The sequence below is a fragment of the Tauraco erythrolophus genome, chromosome 8 (assembly GCF_009769465.1).
Source record: "Tauraco erythrolophus isolate bTauEry1 chromosome 8, bTauEry1.pri, whole genome shotgun sequence".
NCBI classification, from domain to species: domain Eukaryota; kingdom Metazoa; phylum Chordata; class Aves; order Musophagiformes; family Musophagidae; genus Tauraco; species Tauraco erythrolophus.
Window position 1 is genome coordinate 4,878,850 of NC_141472.1, and position 19,652 is coordinate 4,898,501.

The window sequence follows — 19,652 nt, forward strand, 5'->3', positions numbered from 1 at the left end:
TGGAAGTTATCACAAAATATGAGAAAAACCAATGAAACAACATAAAACCACCAGTTCTGCTGCTTATCCAACTGGACGGCTATCTTTCCATGCATCCCAAAGGATGTGACGAGAAAAATCTACCTCCAGAATGACAGGAGACCTGGACAACTGCAGCCCAAGAGCAGTTAATAGAACTAAAGGAGGAGGCTTTTTCACCTGGAGAAAAAGCAAGCTTAGGAAAGCCTGAAGGTGAATTCAGATAGCTGAACAGTCCATCTGCACAGTCATGCGCTTCGTCTTTCATATCAAACAGAAAAATCACTACAGTCCTTATTGATCACTTTCACACACACACACAAAAAAAAGGAATTATGCTGAATTTCAAAAGGAACTGCTGGAAATCACATTTTTTAAAAAATGGAAAACTGCCATCACTCAATTCAAATTTGGGAAATAAAATGTCAAAGATTAATCAGATTAGAAATTACAAGCTTTTCTGCACAGAGTGAAAGAATAAGCAATATAAGTTTCCCACACTTTGATGCAGACGTTGTGTTTGAAAGCTACTTCTTGGCCTGTTACACAATACAAACATACAGCAAGAATTAGTATTTTGAAGTTACTACGAAAGCATTTGCCAATTAGATCCTCAGAAAGTTGATCCCAGAAGAAGAAGAAGATTTCTGCTGGCATTATGGACAAACATTCCCATTAAACATGCCGTAACAGTGCAGTAAAACACTCTCAATACCCATGCCAAAAATCCCGGGGAGACCGAGCCCCTCAAGCTATGTCAAAGGAGACTCCTTGATAAAGAGCAACACCTAAACCTGAGCTGAGCTACTCCAAACCGCAAAAATCCCCCACCTCTCCCTAAACATAAAACAAAATATGAAGGAGAAACACGACGCCATTCTTGCAAAGCTCCTTCGGCACAGGATGTTTTCTCCTTGCAGCAATTAGAAGGCTGCTGAAGTTCTTTTCAGTCATTTCCAAATTATTTCCAGAAGTGATTTACAACATGCCCAGGGACACAAGGTACAAACACCGCAAGAGCCTACCGAGAACTCGAACTTTGTGTTTTGTTTTTCATGCGTGCTGTTCTAATAGCAGGACTAGAACACGCTGAACACATCTGCACAACTCCAGCCAGATGCCCAAGATGGCAACGGGAAGACCTCAACTGGGCTGCCAATCTCCTGAAGGTTCGGAAATGACCGTTTAGCAAAATTACTGCTGCAGTTCTCAAGTCCTACACACTTCAATAACCTCTCATAAAACCAAGTTAAACAGTCTTAGTTTCTAGCTCAAAAATCTGCTATAGAAATTAAAAGACACACTCATTCCTGAAGACCTAAACTCAAAAGACTTCAAAAGCTATGCTGTAATTCAAACACAAATTGTCTCCACTTCATGTACTAGTTACAGTGTCCCAGAGACACTCCTCAAAAGTGTTGCCAATGTCTCTGACAAAAGCCCTAAAAAACCCCCCTAAAATCTCCAACAAAGCAAACAAAAAAGCCTCACAACCACTTTGAGGCTCGAGGTTTCAAGCTCAAGTCATCTGCTGGAAAAAACAAGACATCAAAATGAGAAAAAATGAGAGTGCGAAAAGACTGCTTATTTCAACACCCGTGAATCTTCAGCTTATTTCACTGGTTCCACAATCATATTTTCCTAGGTTTGGCCTGTTTGGTCATTCTACTAAGCAAACATGAAGAAATGAAGGTGGTAAAACTGACTTTAAGTGATTTCATGATCTGGAGTGCTTTTATAACTCCAAACCTCCCTGCCTCCCAAGCCCAGAAAAAGAGTGCACAGGAATGGAGAGAAACAAGAGCGCAGGGCCTGACTCCAAACTCCCATCAGACAGCTCACTAGCCTAAAAACAGCCATAAAATGATTAAATATGCACAGGAGTGTGCCTGAAACAATGACATTGGAATCAGACTTATTTTTCATATGTATTTATACATTGGAAAAAAATTAGTTTATAAAATATACATATAAATAAATCCTATGTAACATCCCCAAACAACGCCAAGCCATTGAAAAAAAAGAAAAAAGAAATATTTTTTAAAAAAAAAACTCCTCTGAGATTGGCTGAAAAGGGTCCAAGGGCTGACATGAAAAGCTAAACTACAGCAGTCTGAGCACAAGTGTAGCTGCGGTGTATCAGGGGAGCCCTTTGTGGGAGTTACATGAACTGGATTTAAACTGAAAGAGGGCAGATTTAGGTTAGATATAAGAAAGAAATTCTTTACATTGAGGGTGGTGAGGTACTGGAACAGGTTGCCCAGAGAAGCTGTGGATGCCCCATCCCTGGAAGTGTTCAAGGCCAGGTTGGATGAGGCTTTGAGCAACCTGGTGTAGTGGAGGGTGTCCCTGCCCATGGCAGGGGGGTTGGAACTGGATGATCTTTGAGGTCCCTTCCAACCCAAATCGTTCTAGGATTCAACCAGCACTCACAGCTTGTTAGTCAAGTATTTATTAAAGGTAGACCCATGAATGATTGAGAAAAATATACAGAATTTCATTTTTATTAACCCTAACACAAAAAAAAACCCCACACTATGGGTTTGCTGTGATTTCTGTTCAGTTTTTGCTGCACAATTCTGCAAGAAACACTTCCAGCATCCTCCCCCGAGGACTGATGGTGTCATCAGAGCGGTTTGTCCCGCTGGTACCACTGTGGAGGACAAGGGACAGCATGTGTAAACAGAAAAGGCCAGCAGTGTTTGTGATGATTCCAGTGACACATTCCTAGAATTATTCTGCAAGAAAGGAACTCAGATCGGGTCCAAAAAGCAACGAACTTTTTCCTTTGAGTCAGAACCATGTAACCTTGCTGTAACGGAGCGAGTGCACTACGCAGAAACAGTGGTACTGGGAATTTTATGTACGGAATGATTTTGCAAAACTCACTCAAGTTTCGCTGGGTAACGCAGCTCGCTGAGTGAAGGAACAGTTAAATTCCTCTTTTTTTCCCTTCAACTGCATCGGCGGCAGCCGTGTGAGTGGGCTGGCGAAGGAGATGGTATGCGGACATGAGAGCAGATAGGGCTGGAAAAGCCAATACGGAGTAAGAGACAGTCCTACACACACTTCAGAAGCCACCAACAAAACACTTGCAGCACAATCGTGCAAGCAGCAGAGTGTTTCGGGACAGGGATACTGACTTGGAAGAAAACCAGAACTAAAGGAAAACTGTATTAAAAAATCTTGTGCTTGCGGAAACAGGATTACACACCTTTTTTTAAGTCAGTAGTACATAGTAACCAGCTCCATCATCCAGCACTGAACGCTGTCAAGCCCCCAACATCGAACTAAAGCAGTACTTCCACACAGAACGGATATTTTATCTCCTCCATATTTTATCCACACTACACATGGGCAGCATTAGGTTGACTGTAGTTGCTGTATCAACCTGGGGGCCCTCAGAATACAACCTAGCATGCATACTCGGATCACACTTGATTTCTTCTTTATTTGGGGATGGAAAGGGATTTGTTATCAGTCAATTCCTTACATACTTTGCAAGGGTAGAGGTTAAGGCAAGCTGTGACAGGAACATACTCTGGAAGTATGAAGAGAAGCCCTGTCCCAACATGTCTTCTTACAGGCAAGAAGGGACAGGGGGTTACTGCAGAAAACCTTGATGCACACTGCCTACACTTCTGCCAGAGTAACTTCCAGGGGTGACTAAGAACAATTTCCTTCAGTGCGTTTATTTCTTTAAGTCACCTGAATAAAAGGATTCCTGGGTGAAGGTCCACAATGTGCCCACACACACATTAAGGACCTGCCAGGGATTTCATAGTGAAGTTTGAGTGATATAGTGTGCTTTCATTAAACACTAACATATACGACTGAAAGTACATAATCCACAAGCACCATGGAACCTCTGTTTTTATGGGAAAAGGCATATAATCATAGGAAGGAGTTAACATTAGTATCACTTAACAGTTACCTAGAGTAAAACTGTAATTAGCACAGCAAATAAATCCCACTTCATCCTGGAGTCTCTTACTCTAAACGCAGGTTTCAGTTTCCCCTACCAAACTGATTCCAGGAAAGCCTTACTTCCCAGGTGCTCCCATGTACCACCCGGAGCCCTCGGGACAGCGAGTAACCATCATATTTGTTCAGCAGATGTTCCAGTGGTTGCACAAAGCAGGGACATATGTTGGAAGACGGACAGTCGCATCACCTGGCTCAGCAGCAGTATCATCACCTTCCTGCCACTGGTGGGGATGAACAGCCAAGGTAAGGAATTGGGCTGGGAGTGAACATCTGCAGCACACAAGTGGAAGAAAAGGGCTAACTGACTTTCCAGTCTACAGGTTAAAAAAAATCATCACCAGTTCCTCACTCCTCGCAGACCTTCAGACTTGATTCAGAAGGGACAAAAAAGTCCCTTCCAATCAAGCCCTGGTATTTCACTGCACCCAAATTAGGATGGGATTCAAATGAATCAGATGAAAACTGCCCACAGACAGCTCTGGTAAAATCCATCCAACAGCAAGTTTCTCTTCCTTAAACAGAGCATCTAGTGGAGATAATAAAAATACTGGTGCTACCCTGGCTGAGAGTTACATGGAAGATTCTGGAAAAAATCCTAAGTGGTATTTTCATCCTTGCTGTCCCTACAGGCAAGAAGATTTGTTTCTGCTGGTGAGCTACAAGAACAAGGTTTTTTGGGTTATAAACTCTTCTTAAACAGACTGAGAGAACGAATAAAAAGGTCTCTTTATTTTAATTCACGCTTGGTTATAGTCCAGGCTCCTCAAAGCCCTTTTCAGAAACTGCTTTAGCCAGAAAGCCGCAGCAGGGCTCTGGCTGTCCCTTGCCACCCGGCACCACCGCTCCTGACCTTTGAGCCCAGGGCTGGTGTTGGGAATAGGAATTCCAGGTGTGTCCTGGGCAGAGCCAGCCTGCAGGACCCCTACCACGCAGTGCCAGCTGCACACCACGCCTGCCCAGCTTCGGTATCAGCTCCTTCACTTTGTATTTGCTCATAATTTAAGAGGGAGAAGAAATTCGGCGCCACGTGAAGTTTAACCACTACAGTGGAACTTAGCAATCGTGGCAGAAATACACAGAACTGAGGATGTGGCAACGCAGCACGACCACCTTGCAGATGACAACAGCACGCCTGTCCAGGACCTCTGATATCTAAACCAGTTAAATGGAACGACACTGCTTGTCAAACTGGAAACTCTGCAGCCTTAGAGCATCTTTACACACAAACAGCCAATCTACTTCTATCTTACAGTCACGACTGAACTGAAAAACATTCAGATTCTACGACACTAAATTATTATTTTTTTTTTTTGAGATTTTGACTTTGAGATTGTCTCGAAATGCTTTTCTTCTATTGTATCAGATCAGTTCACTGGAGGAAGATGGCACTTTGACTGACAACAAGTCTTAAGATGACTGCAGTGCCCTGTGATCAGCCTCTACTTATCAAAAAGTCTCCTCCCTGCTTCAGGTTAAAAATACAGTCGGTTCAAAGCGCTGGAGGTCAACTGCATTAGCAGGTAATTCCCTTGCACACAGAAATCAGAAGGCACAGGTAAGTCCCTGCTGCTGCAGAGCTTCCACAAACCCAAGGTGCCTGCCTGGAGGGGTAAAGCAGGTGGTAATCATCTCAGCAACACTTCAGTCTGAACGTAAAGCAAACCAACTACATGATTCTGCTTTTTGCTCCCCACCCATTATGTTCACAAGGCCACGAGATAAGAAGGGGCAAGAAAAGGGAAAGATTCCCACAACCAAGTTTTCAATGGAGCTGAACATACTCACAGTAGTTCCATGACTACGGTACCTACACACAGCAAGAATCAAGCCTGCTTACACATTTTTGTATACAGTCAAGGTGCCAAACACGGATCTCACTTATCTGATCTCAGCCTTCTCTTTTCATAGCCTATCATTCTCAAACAACACCATAACAACTTCACCTCGAGTCACCCAGGAAGCTTTGCAGATATCTAAGCTGAAAACCAAGAGTTTCTTCAGAGAACTTCATGTCCTCTCCCAGACGGCCGCATCCCCACCTAACCCAGAACCTGAAGTTCATCTCTTCATTCACAGCAACATTATAATGTCAAACACCGTCATCTGCACTAAGCATTGACTTTTCAGCCAACTTAAAAATCTCTAAGAACTTCTTAGACGTAAGACATGCTCAGATATTTTTAAGAGATTAAAACTGAATACAAGAATAAATGTTATTTTATCCAGAATTGCTCACATTCCATGGCATTCAGCTAACGCCCAGGTTACCCCACGCCTTGAGAACTACGGGCCGTGCCTGCCATCAACAAGAAAGCCCCAAGGGTCAAGCATTGAGAAGAGCCAGCATCATCCTTGTTGAAAGACAGCTCCCTCGTTGCATGGTTTTCTTGCACTAATACAGACCACACGAACAGCACCAAAAACTGACCGCTTCTCACGTTCCCGAGCATCTGCTTTCTCACCCGTACCCAAAACGATGAGATACGTTACTGATCTGGTTTCTGGAAGGTGGGTGCAAAGAGTTGAGGCCACCAGAGTTACACCTGAGCAGAGACCACCCTCTCTGGAGCAACACTGTGAACACGAGCTCAAAGAGGCCGTTCACTCCCGTGGACTTTTAGCCCCTGCTTTCAAAAGGTCTTTTTCAGAAAAAAAGTCCTTCAGCGTTATCTTCTTCCCTTGACACTCGGCAAACAATCCTGCCATGCACAACTCTGCATGGAAACGAAAACTTCTCTAGCACTGTGCTGCTCACGTTAACTCTTGAATATCACACACCTGCCCAATACCACGCTGTAAATCTGAGGAACTTCATCGCCAAAACAAGACAAAATAAAAAATAACACATTCTCCTGAGGACAGAAATTAGCCTCCTCATATTAAAATAAACTTTTCATTGATAAATTTAGCAAGCAAGGATACCTTTTGTACTGGGAAACTGGAAATCAACGTGCAAGGCATACTGAGGACGTTGAACCAAGCACTCTTTACAAAAACAACAACAACAAAAAATTATGGATGTCACTTCTGCGAAGTAATGACATGAAGTAATAGTTTGAAAAAAATTTTACTTGGGAACACACTTGACTGAGTCAGCTTGGCAGAAAAACAGGACTACTGGGTGCCAAACTATGAATCAAGTCCATAGTTTCTCAGAGCATTGGTGTGAGTACCTAACACCACAGCACCAGGCTCGTTTCTCACTTGAGGAGATGATGAGAAACCATCAGCATGTTGCCTACAGCACAAAGCTACCATCAGATGGTGGAGAGGCAGGCTGTCATATAGAGGGAAGGAAAAAACCCAACAAACGTTAACAGCAGAGCAGTTGCATTTCTCCAAACAGCTGCAGTGGAGCTGGGCAACCTGAACACATTTCTAGCGACCCTATAACTTGGAGATCAAAAGCAGACACAAGCTTTCAAGTACTTTTGATGCAGAATTTCAAATGCCTCGTGAACACCTCCTAAATAAAATAAGGCCTGCCTTTGTCTTCAGCAAAAGCTTTCCACAGCAAAGAGCAACCTCCATTTACGAAGCAGCAGCAGACGTTCAACAGTTGACATTCAGTTTTAAGAACGTGCACCAGGCACTTGTGGTTACAGAACTGCCAGTCCACCTGTATGACTTTTTTAAGATGAGAAATACAAAGATGAAGGACTAGCAAAGCTATATGAATAGTTCAAGGAAGGTTTACCTACAGAAGGTGGCACACTCATACCCCTACTCGCTCTGCGTGGCGCCACCGACACCTGCTTACCATGTATGTAATGAAGCACACTACACACACCTAGCAGGTTCTCTGACAACAAAGTCATACCTGCTTAAAAATCAATGTAGTTGCTTAGTTTAGCCTCAAATCGACCCTAATCACAAGGTTAGAGTAACTTCTTCAACAGGGAAAGCATTCATAAGGAGGTTTTAATTGCCCAGCATCTGGAGTCACAAAAGTCTGAAGCCAACTCCAGAAACAGGCAAAATAACCTGCTGCCCCTCCACAAGAAAATTATTACAGACAGATGGATTTGTTTCTCACCTGAGCATTGACACTAGATAAGACAACTTTGATTTATTTTTTTTTTTTTAGCTATTTAGTGAAGAACACTACCTTCACCTTCAAGGAATGAGGAATGAAGATGGGAGTCGGGGAGCTAAGTCACAGATTGGCTGGTAAAAGTTACTTGCATTTAGTTTTTTTTCTAAAGAGATAACACTTAGGGCTTCACAAGTTTAGGGAGACTGGCAACAATGATCTCTACAGAGGAAGGACCAGCAAGGGAATTAGAAGTAAATTAAGAACTAAACTTTAAAACGGGAATTATAACAATGTACTTTAACGGAGACACAGGACAGCCGAAGAGGAGGGGACAAGAGGATATACACAGCGAAAGGGAAACCAGCGACAGCCAGTAAAGATCTGCCCTACTGGTCTGTGAGGAAGAGCAGCCTGAAACCAACAGTCTGCTGCTGAGGATGTGGCAAAACAGGTGATGATTTCAACTCAAGTCAGGTTAGGGGGGAAAAAAAAAAAAAAAAAAAATCACATTTTTCTCCAAGTCCTGAGTACAATCCCCTGAAAGCTGTGAAGAGCAACGCACATTCAATTTTAACAGCTTTAATAATTAAAACTACAGAAAAGTTAAACCCTGCATTTTCCATGAGCACAGATTTTTTTTTTTCCCCCCTGCAGGACGCAGAGATTTAGACAGAAAAGCTGTTGCCTTGCCAACATAAATATTTCTGTATCCCTGAACAGGAGGGCTTCTGATTTAGGATGTTGCTCAAGGAACAGTTAGGTCAACATCCCAGTCTCCCAGGCAGTCTATCCCTGACACAAATGCAATAACACCTCTGGAAGACCAGGAGATGTTTCAGGTGGTATGTCATTCTGATGTTCATCCCGAAGGCAGCTTTGGTTTTCAGGAGCTACAGGGAGAGCATCATCTCTGCAAGAATGCTCCAAAATAGGAGCACTAGTTGCGATAACAGCCACTGATTTTTTAGGGTTCAGTTTAAACAAAGAATTGCCACTTGACAGCAAGTAACTCATAAATTTCCCAGCAAGACAAAGACCAAACGTCGTGGTCTAAAGAGCCGAATAACGCATGCACCCATGGAAAGGAGCCTGTGCATCTTGACAGATGCATCACACATCCTTACGAACACAATCACAAACACTACTGCACTTTGTGGTTCAGCACCCACTTTTTAAAGTAGTTTTCCCTCACATTCAATACACAAGCACTGCCATGAAGTGACTGTTTGCATGGGAATAAGAGGATAAAAATTGCATCACTGTTACAGAATCCTCATCTCAAAACCCACACATGTATACATATAGATGCATTAAGTCCAACACAAGCAAAGCAGTATTTTTAGGAATCCAGATTCTCTATCAAACGCACCAGACAAGCCGACTGACAAATACATGCAAACAAATAAAGAGGTATTATAAATAACTTGGAAGTGCCAGAAGCTGGCAGCAGTCAGCACAGTATTTGAGGTCCCCTTCAAGACTGAGTTGAAAAAAAAAAAAAAAAAAAAAAAAAAAAAAAAATCAGCATCTAATGCTACCAAGCAGGAAAGATCTGCTCTGGGGCTTCATTCACAAAATGGAAGCTCACAGGCATTCGAACCGCACTGCATTTTAGGCACCGTGAAGAACAAGAACCCTTTGCTAACACTAGGATCTTTCCAAGAATCTTCCACATTGTTTCTTAATAAGTACCTCTAAGGCTGAAATTAACTTCAATGAGCTGAGGAGTTGAGACACATCATCAATTCATGTAAAAATAGTCTTGTTTGATGTAACTAGAACTGGCATTGTCGAATTTTTTATATTTAATAGTTCTATCTATAAGCCAGGGAAAATAAGGTTACAAAGAATGAGTCTCAGGTAACGTCCAAATAACGTCTCCCTTATCAATTAGATATAATTTTGTATACCAAATATACCACCCAAGTGGAATATTTACAACCAGGAAACACAGATGTGTCTACCTCATAAATCACAACTACTGCATCTGACATTACGGCCAGATCCTTGGGGGGTTCCTCATCCAGATCTTTCTGTAATGTCTTCATACACTTATTTACTCTGCGTTGTAACTTCAGACAAGTGACCTTTACATCTTCGTCTGTGCAACCTCAGAGAAAGGAGGCAAAAACATACGAAAACAAGTACTATCCATGAAGCTCAGCGTTAACTTAAGTGAACCCACTCCACAAATACTCCTTCACATTAGACTGATGAAGACTTTCAAGACTATTAACCAACGCAAAAGCCAACTCTCATGACAAGCCTGCTGCCCCCAGTCCCTGCCCATTCCACACATGGCTGTTCCTGAAGAACAACAGCTGCAGCATGGGAAGCCAGGTCTCTCTGCCTTGCTTGTCACCTTATCCCAAAAGAAAACCTCAATAATTAACAAGGCCCACCATTTAAGTCTTATTAATGTCTTCTGTCACCAGTAAAAAAATATTGTAGGAAGCTACATTGCACTGCATGCTTATTATCTCGATGGTATTTGCCGCCTGTTTCGTTGCAAGAAAACATTTGGTTCTATTTTGTCAATACAGCAGAAGTGTTTGTCGAACACTGTCATTACACACCAGCCTGAAACATCAAAATCAAACGCCCTATTTTCAACTCCCATCAAGATAATAGCTTTACGTTGGATGTTTTTCATGAACAGAATAGATGATAGTTTCTCAAGTTCAATATACTGACGTTTCTTGTTCCTCACACATGAAAAAGCCCATTCTGTGTTTTTTGGCAGAAAACGCCTTTCCCTGTGTGTTTACTGCAGTTGCCTAGGGGAAATCCTAACACCAATTATCAAAAGCAACACTATTACATTAATAGTCTGCATGGATGACTCGTTTTTTTTAACCCTGTGCAGCTCAAAGTGAAAAACGAACATGCAGGAATTCAAAAGGAATATTCAAATATCCATTTCTAAGGTTATAACCATGCCAAAGAAAACAAGAGTTACATGCCATTTCAGCTATCATCTTACACATATCATCTGGTAACTGGACAGCTGGCCTTCGGCAACCAGTATGAAACTACCGGTGGTCAAAATTAGTGGTATCAAAATTAGCTCTGCTCTGCAGAAAAGAGCCAAACTGCTCCTTCAAAACACGTCCCAGTGATTCTTCAGGGGTGATCTACGAATCCAAGATCTGAAAGCAACACTACTACCGAGTTTATGCTGCGTAGCATGTGACATACTGCTTTGAAACTATATTTTGTCAAACAAAGCAGTTGGAAGTTCTGGCTGCTTAACTACTTACGAGAGTAAGGGCTCAGCATCTGGGACAAGTGATTCCATTTCCTCGTGTGAAACAGCCACGGCATCCAGTAAAGTAATGGCTGAAGCAGCAAACTTGCAAGTTCTCCTCTCTTTGTAGTAACTATGAGCAACTTAAACCCTTCCTTCAGTCTCAGAAACGAGCTCACACGCTACTCCACGTACAAACTCCACTTCTGAAAAACCACACGCTCCATCATTAACTCTAAGACTCACCAGGATTAGGAAACAGTTCCAGAGTAACCGTATCCTCCTCGTCACACTGAGCATCCTCAAAAGGACAAGTAATTAGGAGGAAAGGAACAAGAATATCCTGTTTTAAATGTCTCTTTTCCTTCGGTGAATTGTGTTTTGGTTATCTTTGTGAGCTTCCTTACATCAACACGACATCTTTACCTACAGCAGTAAAGCAAGCAACAGGCAGAACAAGAATTATGCTCATTTAATACACAGAGCTTGGTTTGTGAGGGAACGGAGATGAATGCTTGCACAACACTTCCACAGAAGTATCAGTGATGTGTCCCAAGAAAGTTACCCATTACTGCCATTGGGCATTCAACTGTCGAGTTAATACAGAGCAACACTAAAATTTCACGTTTCTTTTCGATTTTAGCAGAAAAACAAAGACTATGACCGCTAGCATCTGGCATACACTTCAATATTGTGCAAACACTAATCCATCTCATTCTCTAATTCAGTCAGTGACCTTAATACCAGTTCAGTTCTTAATCATCTGGCTGTATCAGCGCAGCTGGCATTCATTTGGCTTGACACAAGACCTACCCAATAAATAATAACAAAAAAACCTCTTAGACAATGCTTGACAATGCTTAATCCCAACTGCAATTGATTTATCTGCTAGATTTTATTTTTGCAACAATGTCTAGAAAACACTCACAATAACTGAACCAGCTAGAAGACAAGCCCTAGAAGACTTTCTAGCCCGTTACAGAAGAGGATTCCCCAGTGCTGAAACACACTTATACCAGCACATCACCAAAAACCTGCAGCTACAAGATGGGGAACTATGCGGGACCAGTTCCAACACATTCACATCATATTGCCCAAATTTTCTGTGCTCCAAAGCTTTGCCTGCTCACCCGTACGAGTTTACTGGGCTGCTGCTGGAAAAGCCAGCAGCACAGAAGAGCAGCGACCACACCAAGGCAGCAAGCAAGAGATGACACAGAAGTAACAGGCATTATCTCAAGCGAAGCCTTGCAAGCAAAGACGAGGGGTCTCCAACAGAGATCATTCGTCAGCTTCCTTCTACTTCCCATGGCTATAAACTGCAGAGAATTTGAGATAAGAGCTTAAAACTAACTAAAACCTCAGGGGGAAAAACCTCAAAAGAGCAGTTGATCATATTATAACGATACTCCTTTTGATAGCCTATAATTTTGATTCACAAATCTGCTTAATATATCCTAAAGAGGGGTTATTCAAACAAAGTTATCTCAAAACAAAAGCAACGAGTGAGAAACACAGAAAAAGAAACTGCTGTTTTAAAAGCCCACTGCCCCAGAGCCATCCTGTTCCTCCAGAGCAGCAAGAGTTCCTCTCATTATGAAAAGATCATGAAGACTTCAAGGGGAAAGAAGTTTAGATGAGGAACGTTTCCCTTGACAAGTTCTCCTAAAAAAGTTTTAAGGCAAAAATAGATTTTCTTGCTTCTGACTAGAAGTTTATGGAAGTTTCTCTTTTTTTTTTTCTTTTTCTTTTTTTTTCCTCTGGAGGTAGTGGTGGTGAACATGTGAGAAGTTTTCTTGCTTCCAATAAATGAATTTACAGATTGAATACCATGGTATAAGTCTATCAAAATCAGGCACAAGTGAACTCCAGAAGTATTCATTTGATATTTAGATGGAAAAATATTCCAATAGTAGAACAGCAGCACTGGTAGAGGTTTAGCCTACTGTATGATGATTATTTAAAAATGGACAAAACCACTTACATATTCTTAACACAAAGCTTACTGTGAAGAAGAAAGCTTGCTAACATCGTCTCCACAGCCTCAATCCTCACAGAAGTGGAGACCATGAACCATATCCAAAAGAACGGCACTAGTCCAGCTGGCAGAGAGGCCACTTCACCTTCTCCATCTGCATCTGCATCTGCATCTTCAGCTTTTCCTCTTTTAAAAGTTCACTTGTAGGAAATTCGATCAACACTCAAGTGACCTGGATCTTAGCTGAGAATTAGGTGTTTGAGTCTCCTGCCTCTCCGTTGCAAAGGTTTTGGAAATGTTTGCTGGCATGGGACTGGAGACCAACAACACCACAGCAAATGGGGTTTGCAAGTAGGAAAGGAAAATGCTTGATGCTCAAAGACGGTTTACTGACAGTATGAAGAGTAATTCCTGCCCTAAATCAATCTTCACCCACTTCACAGTCTAAGTAACAGCAATATCAAAAACATGTAGATTTAAATATTCTCTTCTCTTTTGTTTTAAAAATTCTGTAACTTCAGCTTGTTCAAAAGTATCTCACCTGACTACAGTAGCTACAGGAATAGTTTTTCAAGACATTGTGACATCTGGGTGATTATTTAAAGTTGCAAATGCCAACAAGTACGGCATTTAACACTTCTACTTTCTCGAGAGACCTTGTATAGGCAGTACAAAGTCAAGTAACTCATGCACGGCACCAAACACAGAAAATAACACCATCACAAGGGAAGTTTCAAGTAATAAAGCTACTTTTTGCAACTGGTTACACAGGGAGGGAAAACAAAACACAACATTAAAATTAAGATTCGACCTGTCTCCATCATTACTCTAAAATCTAGGCACAAGACTATCAAGGGCATACCAATCTCACATCAACTAAAAGAAGCAAAAGACAAGTCTTGGCTGAATAGCAGCTCATGCCAATATTAAAATACTAAAATATATACAATATCTCATTAGGCTCTTCTTACTAAGAAATAATAGGATAAATTAAAGACAAATTAGTTTAAACTTAGCTTTCTGGAGGACACCAATAAAGAACAGCTGAAACTGTGCACAGGCTTCTTCGATAGCAAAAGCCTTAACTGCACTTCTCTGGACAAAAAGGAGGAAGCGGCAGAGCACGTCGGACCTGCTAACCCGTCAAGTGAGCCAGCGACACCACTACCAACCTGTAACCACATCGCTGGTCCCAGGATGCATTTTCTGGAAATCAAGCCTCGAAGCTTACTTTCACCAGATAAGTTTGATACTAGCCCGTACAGGGGAAAAAAATCCTCTCCGGAACATCTTAAGGCTGCGTAGCAATGGTTACTGATTAACTCAAATCTTCAACTTATCCCAGTCTGAAAGGACTGTGCTCCCTGTACGCGACTGTACGCTGTTAAAACAGAGTCACAGTTTAAGCATATTGGCACAGGACAGGCATAAATAGTTGTATGAAGTAACTCTCTGTTGTGGTTACCTCAAACTTTAACCAAGGTCAGACCACAATTTCCGCCAAGATTCTTATAAGCCCACATGAATGCCTCTACATCAATAAAATATTACAGTCCGCAGTTACTAGGTCTAAATATTTGGCTTTGCTCCTTGTGCCTCAAACTCTGGGCATACTCCACTCACAGCAGGTCTTCTGGATCAGCAACGGGCTGGTAGCACAACGAAGCCTCTCCTGTTATTGCTTCCCGGCAATAAACCACCCCGGCCCAATTCTACAACATCCTCTGCTGCACCTGTGCCTTACAAAAAGCTTAATCTTTCTAATGGAACAGGGCATTTTTAAGAAAGCAGCAACTTACAAATCATTTGCTACTTTGATAAGCACTTAGTGCTCAAAGGCTACTTTAATTACTAGTTAAATGTTCCATCACAGAAAGCTATTAGAGGTTTGAAAAGCACAGCTAGGAAGAAGGGAGGCTGTCTGACAACGAAGCTCCACAACCAGCATTTCTGGTTTAACTGGTGTCCCAGTCAGCGATACTGTGATCCTTGCAGAGAGCAGCTAGTCAGCTTGTGACTTCCATCCCACAGTACGGTGGGATTTTCACATTTAAGGTGGGATTTCACATTTTTCTTGCATCCTAGGGATTCATGAACCCTGGAATTCCCAGTCTGATTTCCATCTAACATTAATACTTGAGCTAGTTAAAGATTTGTACACAGATATATTACATAACTTAAGGAGCACAGCTTCGGAGTTTGTGCTGTTTTTAAAACACATCAAAAACTCAAGAATCATTTTTTTGATATAAAAGAGGTTTAGGATTTACTCTACAGTTATGTCAGTATCCACCTACTCCTGCAATGCGAGCAGGCACGTTTCTGACCACCAGAACCCGTCTTCAGGATTACAAAAGTCTTTCCAAAAGGGGAAAGTCCCAGTGTCGTGCAGCACTGGGCCACCCACTGACCTACATACAGCAACACTGGAGTTCAGTTCCCACTCCATAATTAAACGAGCTACACTTGCCTCACTCAGCTGTCCCAGAACACACAATCCATCAACCCAGAGAGAGCTTTTGGTTCAGGAGGCACACAGCCCCACCTGCCCTCATGGGAGCTGTCAGGCGATGCACCTGAGAAGAAAGCACTATCACACACGCCTAAAACCACACCATATCCACCACTGCATGCGACCACCACGTACCCCAGTGCAGCTCCGTCTCACCCCACCGACACAGAGCTTTGCAGCAAACACCCTCCCCCCCCCCCAGACGAGACAAGGAACGGCACCTTTGTGAGGGGACCCGTTGATGCTCTCGGAGCTAGACTGCATGTCCACGGTGGCTCTCCTGAGGCTGCTAAAATAAGCCCTGGACCTGGAGAAGCTGCTGCGGGGGACCGCCCGTGGGGGCTGCCGAAGAGGGCGGCGGTGCCGTCCTTGCGGGCGAAGATGCCGCTGAAGAAGCGCAGCAGCCGGTGCTCGGGGGCGGCGGCGGCGGCGGGGCCCTCCCGCCCCAGCCGCTCGGAGAGCCGCTGCAGGTCGCTGTTATCCAGAGTCCGGTTCTTGCTCTTGCTCCGCTCCCAGCGCTCCAGCTGGGAGAGCGGGTCCGCCTGGCTCAGCACCTCGCCCACATCCAGCGTGTTGCGCTTCTCGGGGGGCACGATGGCGGCGGCGGCGGCGGGCGGCGAGTCGGGCGGCCCGGGCCCCTGGCTCGGCGGCGGCCCGGGGAGGCAGCCGGAGCTGCTGTGCCGCCGCACCCGGCCCAGCGCCCGCGGCAGCTCCCCGCCGCCGCTCCAGTGCCTGAAGCTGAAGCTCCGCCGCAGCAGGCCCGGTTGCCGCCAGGGGCTCTGCCCCCGCTCCCCGGCCTCGCCCGGGCGGCTTGACGGCGGCCCGCGGCTCCCCGGCCCCGCTTCCTCCTCCGCGGGGGAGGCGGCGGCTGCTTCAGCCCCGCCACAGGCGGCCGGGGGCTCCCCGCCGTTCCCCTCCGGGGAAGGGCTGCCCCGCGGCCCCCCGAGGGAGAGCTCGGCGGGGAAGGGCGGCCCCGCTCTCCGCGGCACCTTGAGGCGGCCCAGCTCCAGCTGCCCGGTGCTCAGGGTCCTGAAGTTGCGGAAGCCGCAGGGGCTGGGGACTCGGTCCCGCTCCTCGCCTTCCTCCTCGCCCTCCTCCTCCTCCACCAGCAGCAGCCCGGCCCGGGTGAGGCTGGAGGAGCCCGGCGCCCGGCTCCCCCCACGCCGCCCGCGGCGGGGCAGCTCCGGGCCGGGATGGCCGCTCTCCGGCCCCAGCAGCTCCTTCTTCACCATGGTCACGGAGATGCGGTAGACGGTTTTCCTCTGGGGCGTCCCCCGCTGCATCCTCTCCGGAGAGGAGGAGGCGGCGGCCGGCGGCTCGTTGCTGTCCAGAAGATACATGTCTCCCCCCGCTGCTCTCCTCCCTTCAGGCAGCAGCATCCAGCCCGGGCATCACGGCGTGCCCGCCGCCGGAGATGGAGATGCGGGAGAGATACGGGGTTCTGGAACGGGGAAGAGAAATGCAGAACCACAAACCACTGCAACCCAATTAAAAGGAAGGAGGAAAAAAAAAAAAAAAGGAATAAAATAAATAAATAAAGAATCCGTCCGTGTCACACCCCGCTCGGGGGGTCGCTCCGCTGCACACCGCGGCGGGGTTAGGCAGCCCCCGCTTCAGCGGCAGCAGCTCCGCTCCGGCATCGCTGCCCGCCGGCGGACGCCGTCCATGGAAGCGCCATCCAGCCCTCCCGGCTCCCGCCGAAGAGATACCGAGGGACGAGTTAAATCCATGCAGCAACCGCATGCATCCTCCTGCGGATCCCAAAATGCAGCACTGCTGGCGGAAGAAGCACGGTCCGGTGTTCAAGGGATTAGAGCAGCAGCAGCCTCCAGTTTCATTGTTTACAGCAAGGCTGCACGGTTGCGAATCTTGCGTCCTTTTTTTTTTTTCTTTTTCTTTTTTTTTTTTTTCTTTCCCCTCCGCCGGGTAAATCCGATTAAAATCCGTCTTCAGGAGAGAGGCTGCCGCGGTTGGGCTGGAAGGGGGCCCGTTCGGAAACGAAAACGCCGCGGTTCCCAGGCGCGGCGGGTGCGGGAGCGCCCGGCCCCGAGGCGCACGCCCCTGGGCGGGCAGCGCGGTGCGGAGCGGCGCGGAGCGGCGCAGCGCCGGGGCGGGCGGGCGGGCAGCGCTCGGCCGCGGCAGCCGGGGCCATCCCAAGCGCCGGAATGGAATCCCGCCCGCCCAGGAGCGGGAGGAAAGCGGCGCGGCACGATGCACAGGCAAAGGGAGGCGGCGGAGGACTCAGCCGGGAGGAAGGGCAGTCTTCCACGCACCGCTTGTTTTCCCTCTTCCAGATCTACCCTCTGAAGGGGAGAGATGTAGCTACACCTGACGCTTCTCGGCCAACGGTCCCAGGATTTATCCAGGCACACGCACGGGCAAGGCGAGCCTTGCCCACAGACTCTGAGCAAGACTTAGACCCCACCTGAGCTCAATCTGTTGCACATCCCAACATCTTGGATGCAGGGTGTATCGAGAGCAACATCACCTTCCTGACAACGAAGAGTCAAAATTATCCAGAATCGATTTATTTTTCTTCTCTGACAACTGTGACTATCCTTAGTAAATGTTTGTTAGCCATAACAGTCAGGGGCTACAGGAAAGCTGGAGAGGGACTTTTCACAAGGGTATGTAGTGATAGGACATGGGGTAATAGCTTTAAACAGAAAAAGGGGAGATTTCAATTAGACAGAAGGAAGAAATTCTTCCCTCTGAGGGTGGTGAGGCACTGGAACAGGTTGCCCAGAGAAGCTGTGGCTGCCCCATCCTAGGAAGTGTTCAAGGCCAGGTTGGATGAGGCTTTGAGCAACCTGGTGTAGTGGAGGGTGTCCCTGCCCATGGCAAAGGGGTTGGAACTGAATGATCTTTGAGGTCCCTTCCAACCCGAACCATTCTGTGATTCTATGATTCTATAACACCTAGCATAATTAAAAAGCCGCATCAACTGTACTAACTTTGGTTAGTCATGCCAAAAACTGCCATACTATACCCTTCACAATCATTAGTTTCAACAGAACCTGGCTCTGCTACAGAGCTGGGAGACTCCTTTCACACCCAGCTTGCCAATTCTCAAGCAGTCCAGATCAGGGACACTGAAGAAATTCACAACCAACAGATGCCTGCATTTAGAAAAAGTCATTAGTGAGCCATGGTGACAGACACCAGAAATGAAACAATATTGGGAATGAGGTTTCTAAGTCTCATGTATAATATGCTTTTAAAAGTCAAGCTTTAAAAACTACCTTGTACATCCCTTCCAAGTCTACAATCAAACATCTTTCACCAAGGCCAGTAAGGTTCAAACCCAGTAAACGTGTGAAAAAAGAAGAGAAGTAAAAATATAACTCAAACAGAAGAGAACCCCAGAGCTGTCAGCGCAATTCAATCCCAGGATGGCTTCAAAATAATCAGACAGAAGAGAGCAGATTAGACAAAAGCTACATGGGGCCTCCCCAGGTGAGTTCCATGGTCCCAGACCAGGAGACACACCTGGTATGAGCTGGGCAGGACCAGCCCTCGGGGGCATTTCCAGGTGGGAGGCTGTGTTCTCACTCGGATGCACCCAAGGATATAGGATGCTCTGGGATACAGCTATTACACACGTTAGTTTATTGATGACACTGGGACCCTGCAACACACACGGCAGATCGATTACCACTTGGAACACACCGAATTGCTGATTTAACTCACTCCTCCAGATCTGACAGATGCTGTTGTCTCTAACCCTGAATAATTAACGTTCATTATTCATCTTGGCTCTATTCATCACAGAACAAAACGTGTGCACGTATCTTCAGCAGATACCTGACCGGGAGCAGCTGCAATCGCAGTCGTAGAGCAAAAGCGTCAAGAACAACCCAACACAAGCTCACAC

At 45.5% G+C, this 19,652-nt stretch overlaps 1 protein-coding gene across 1 annotated transcript in view; it reads right to left on the reverse strand.

The window, feature by feature from the left end:
- The window catches only part of AGAP1 (ArfGAP with GTPase domain, ankyrin repeat and PH domain 1), a 303,223-nt gene extending 286,105 nt beyond the window's left edge, over window positions 1–17,118 (reverse strand). Inside the window, 2 exon segments of the mRNA XM_086615366.1 lie at window positions 16,000–16,107; window positions 16,110–17,118. Coding sequence (XP_086471492.1) covers window positions 16,000–16,107; window positions 16,110–17,118 — 1,117 coding nt within the window.
- Between the last annotated feature and the right edge of the window lie 2,534 nt (window positions 17,119–19,652).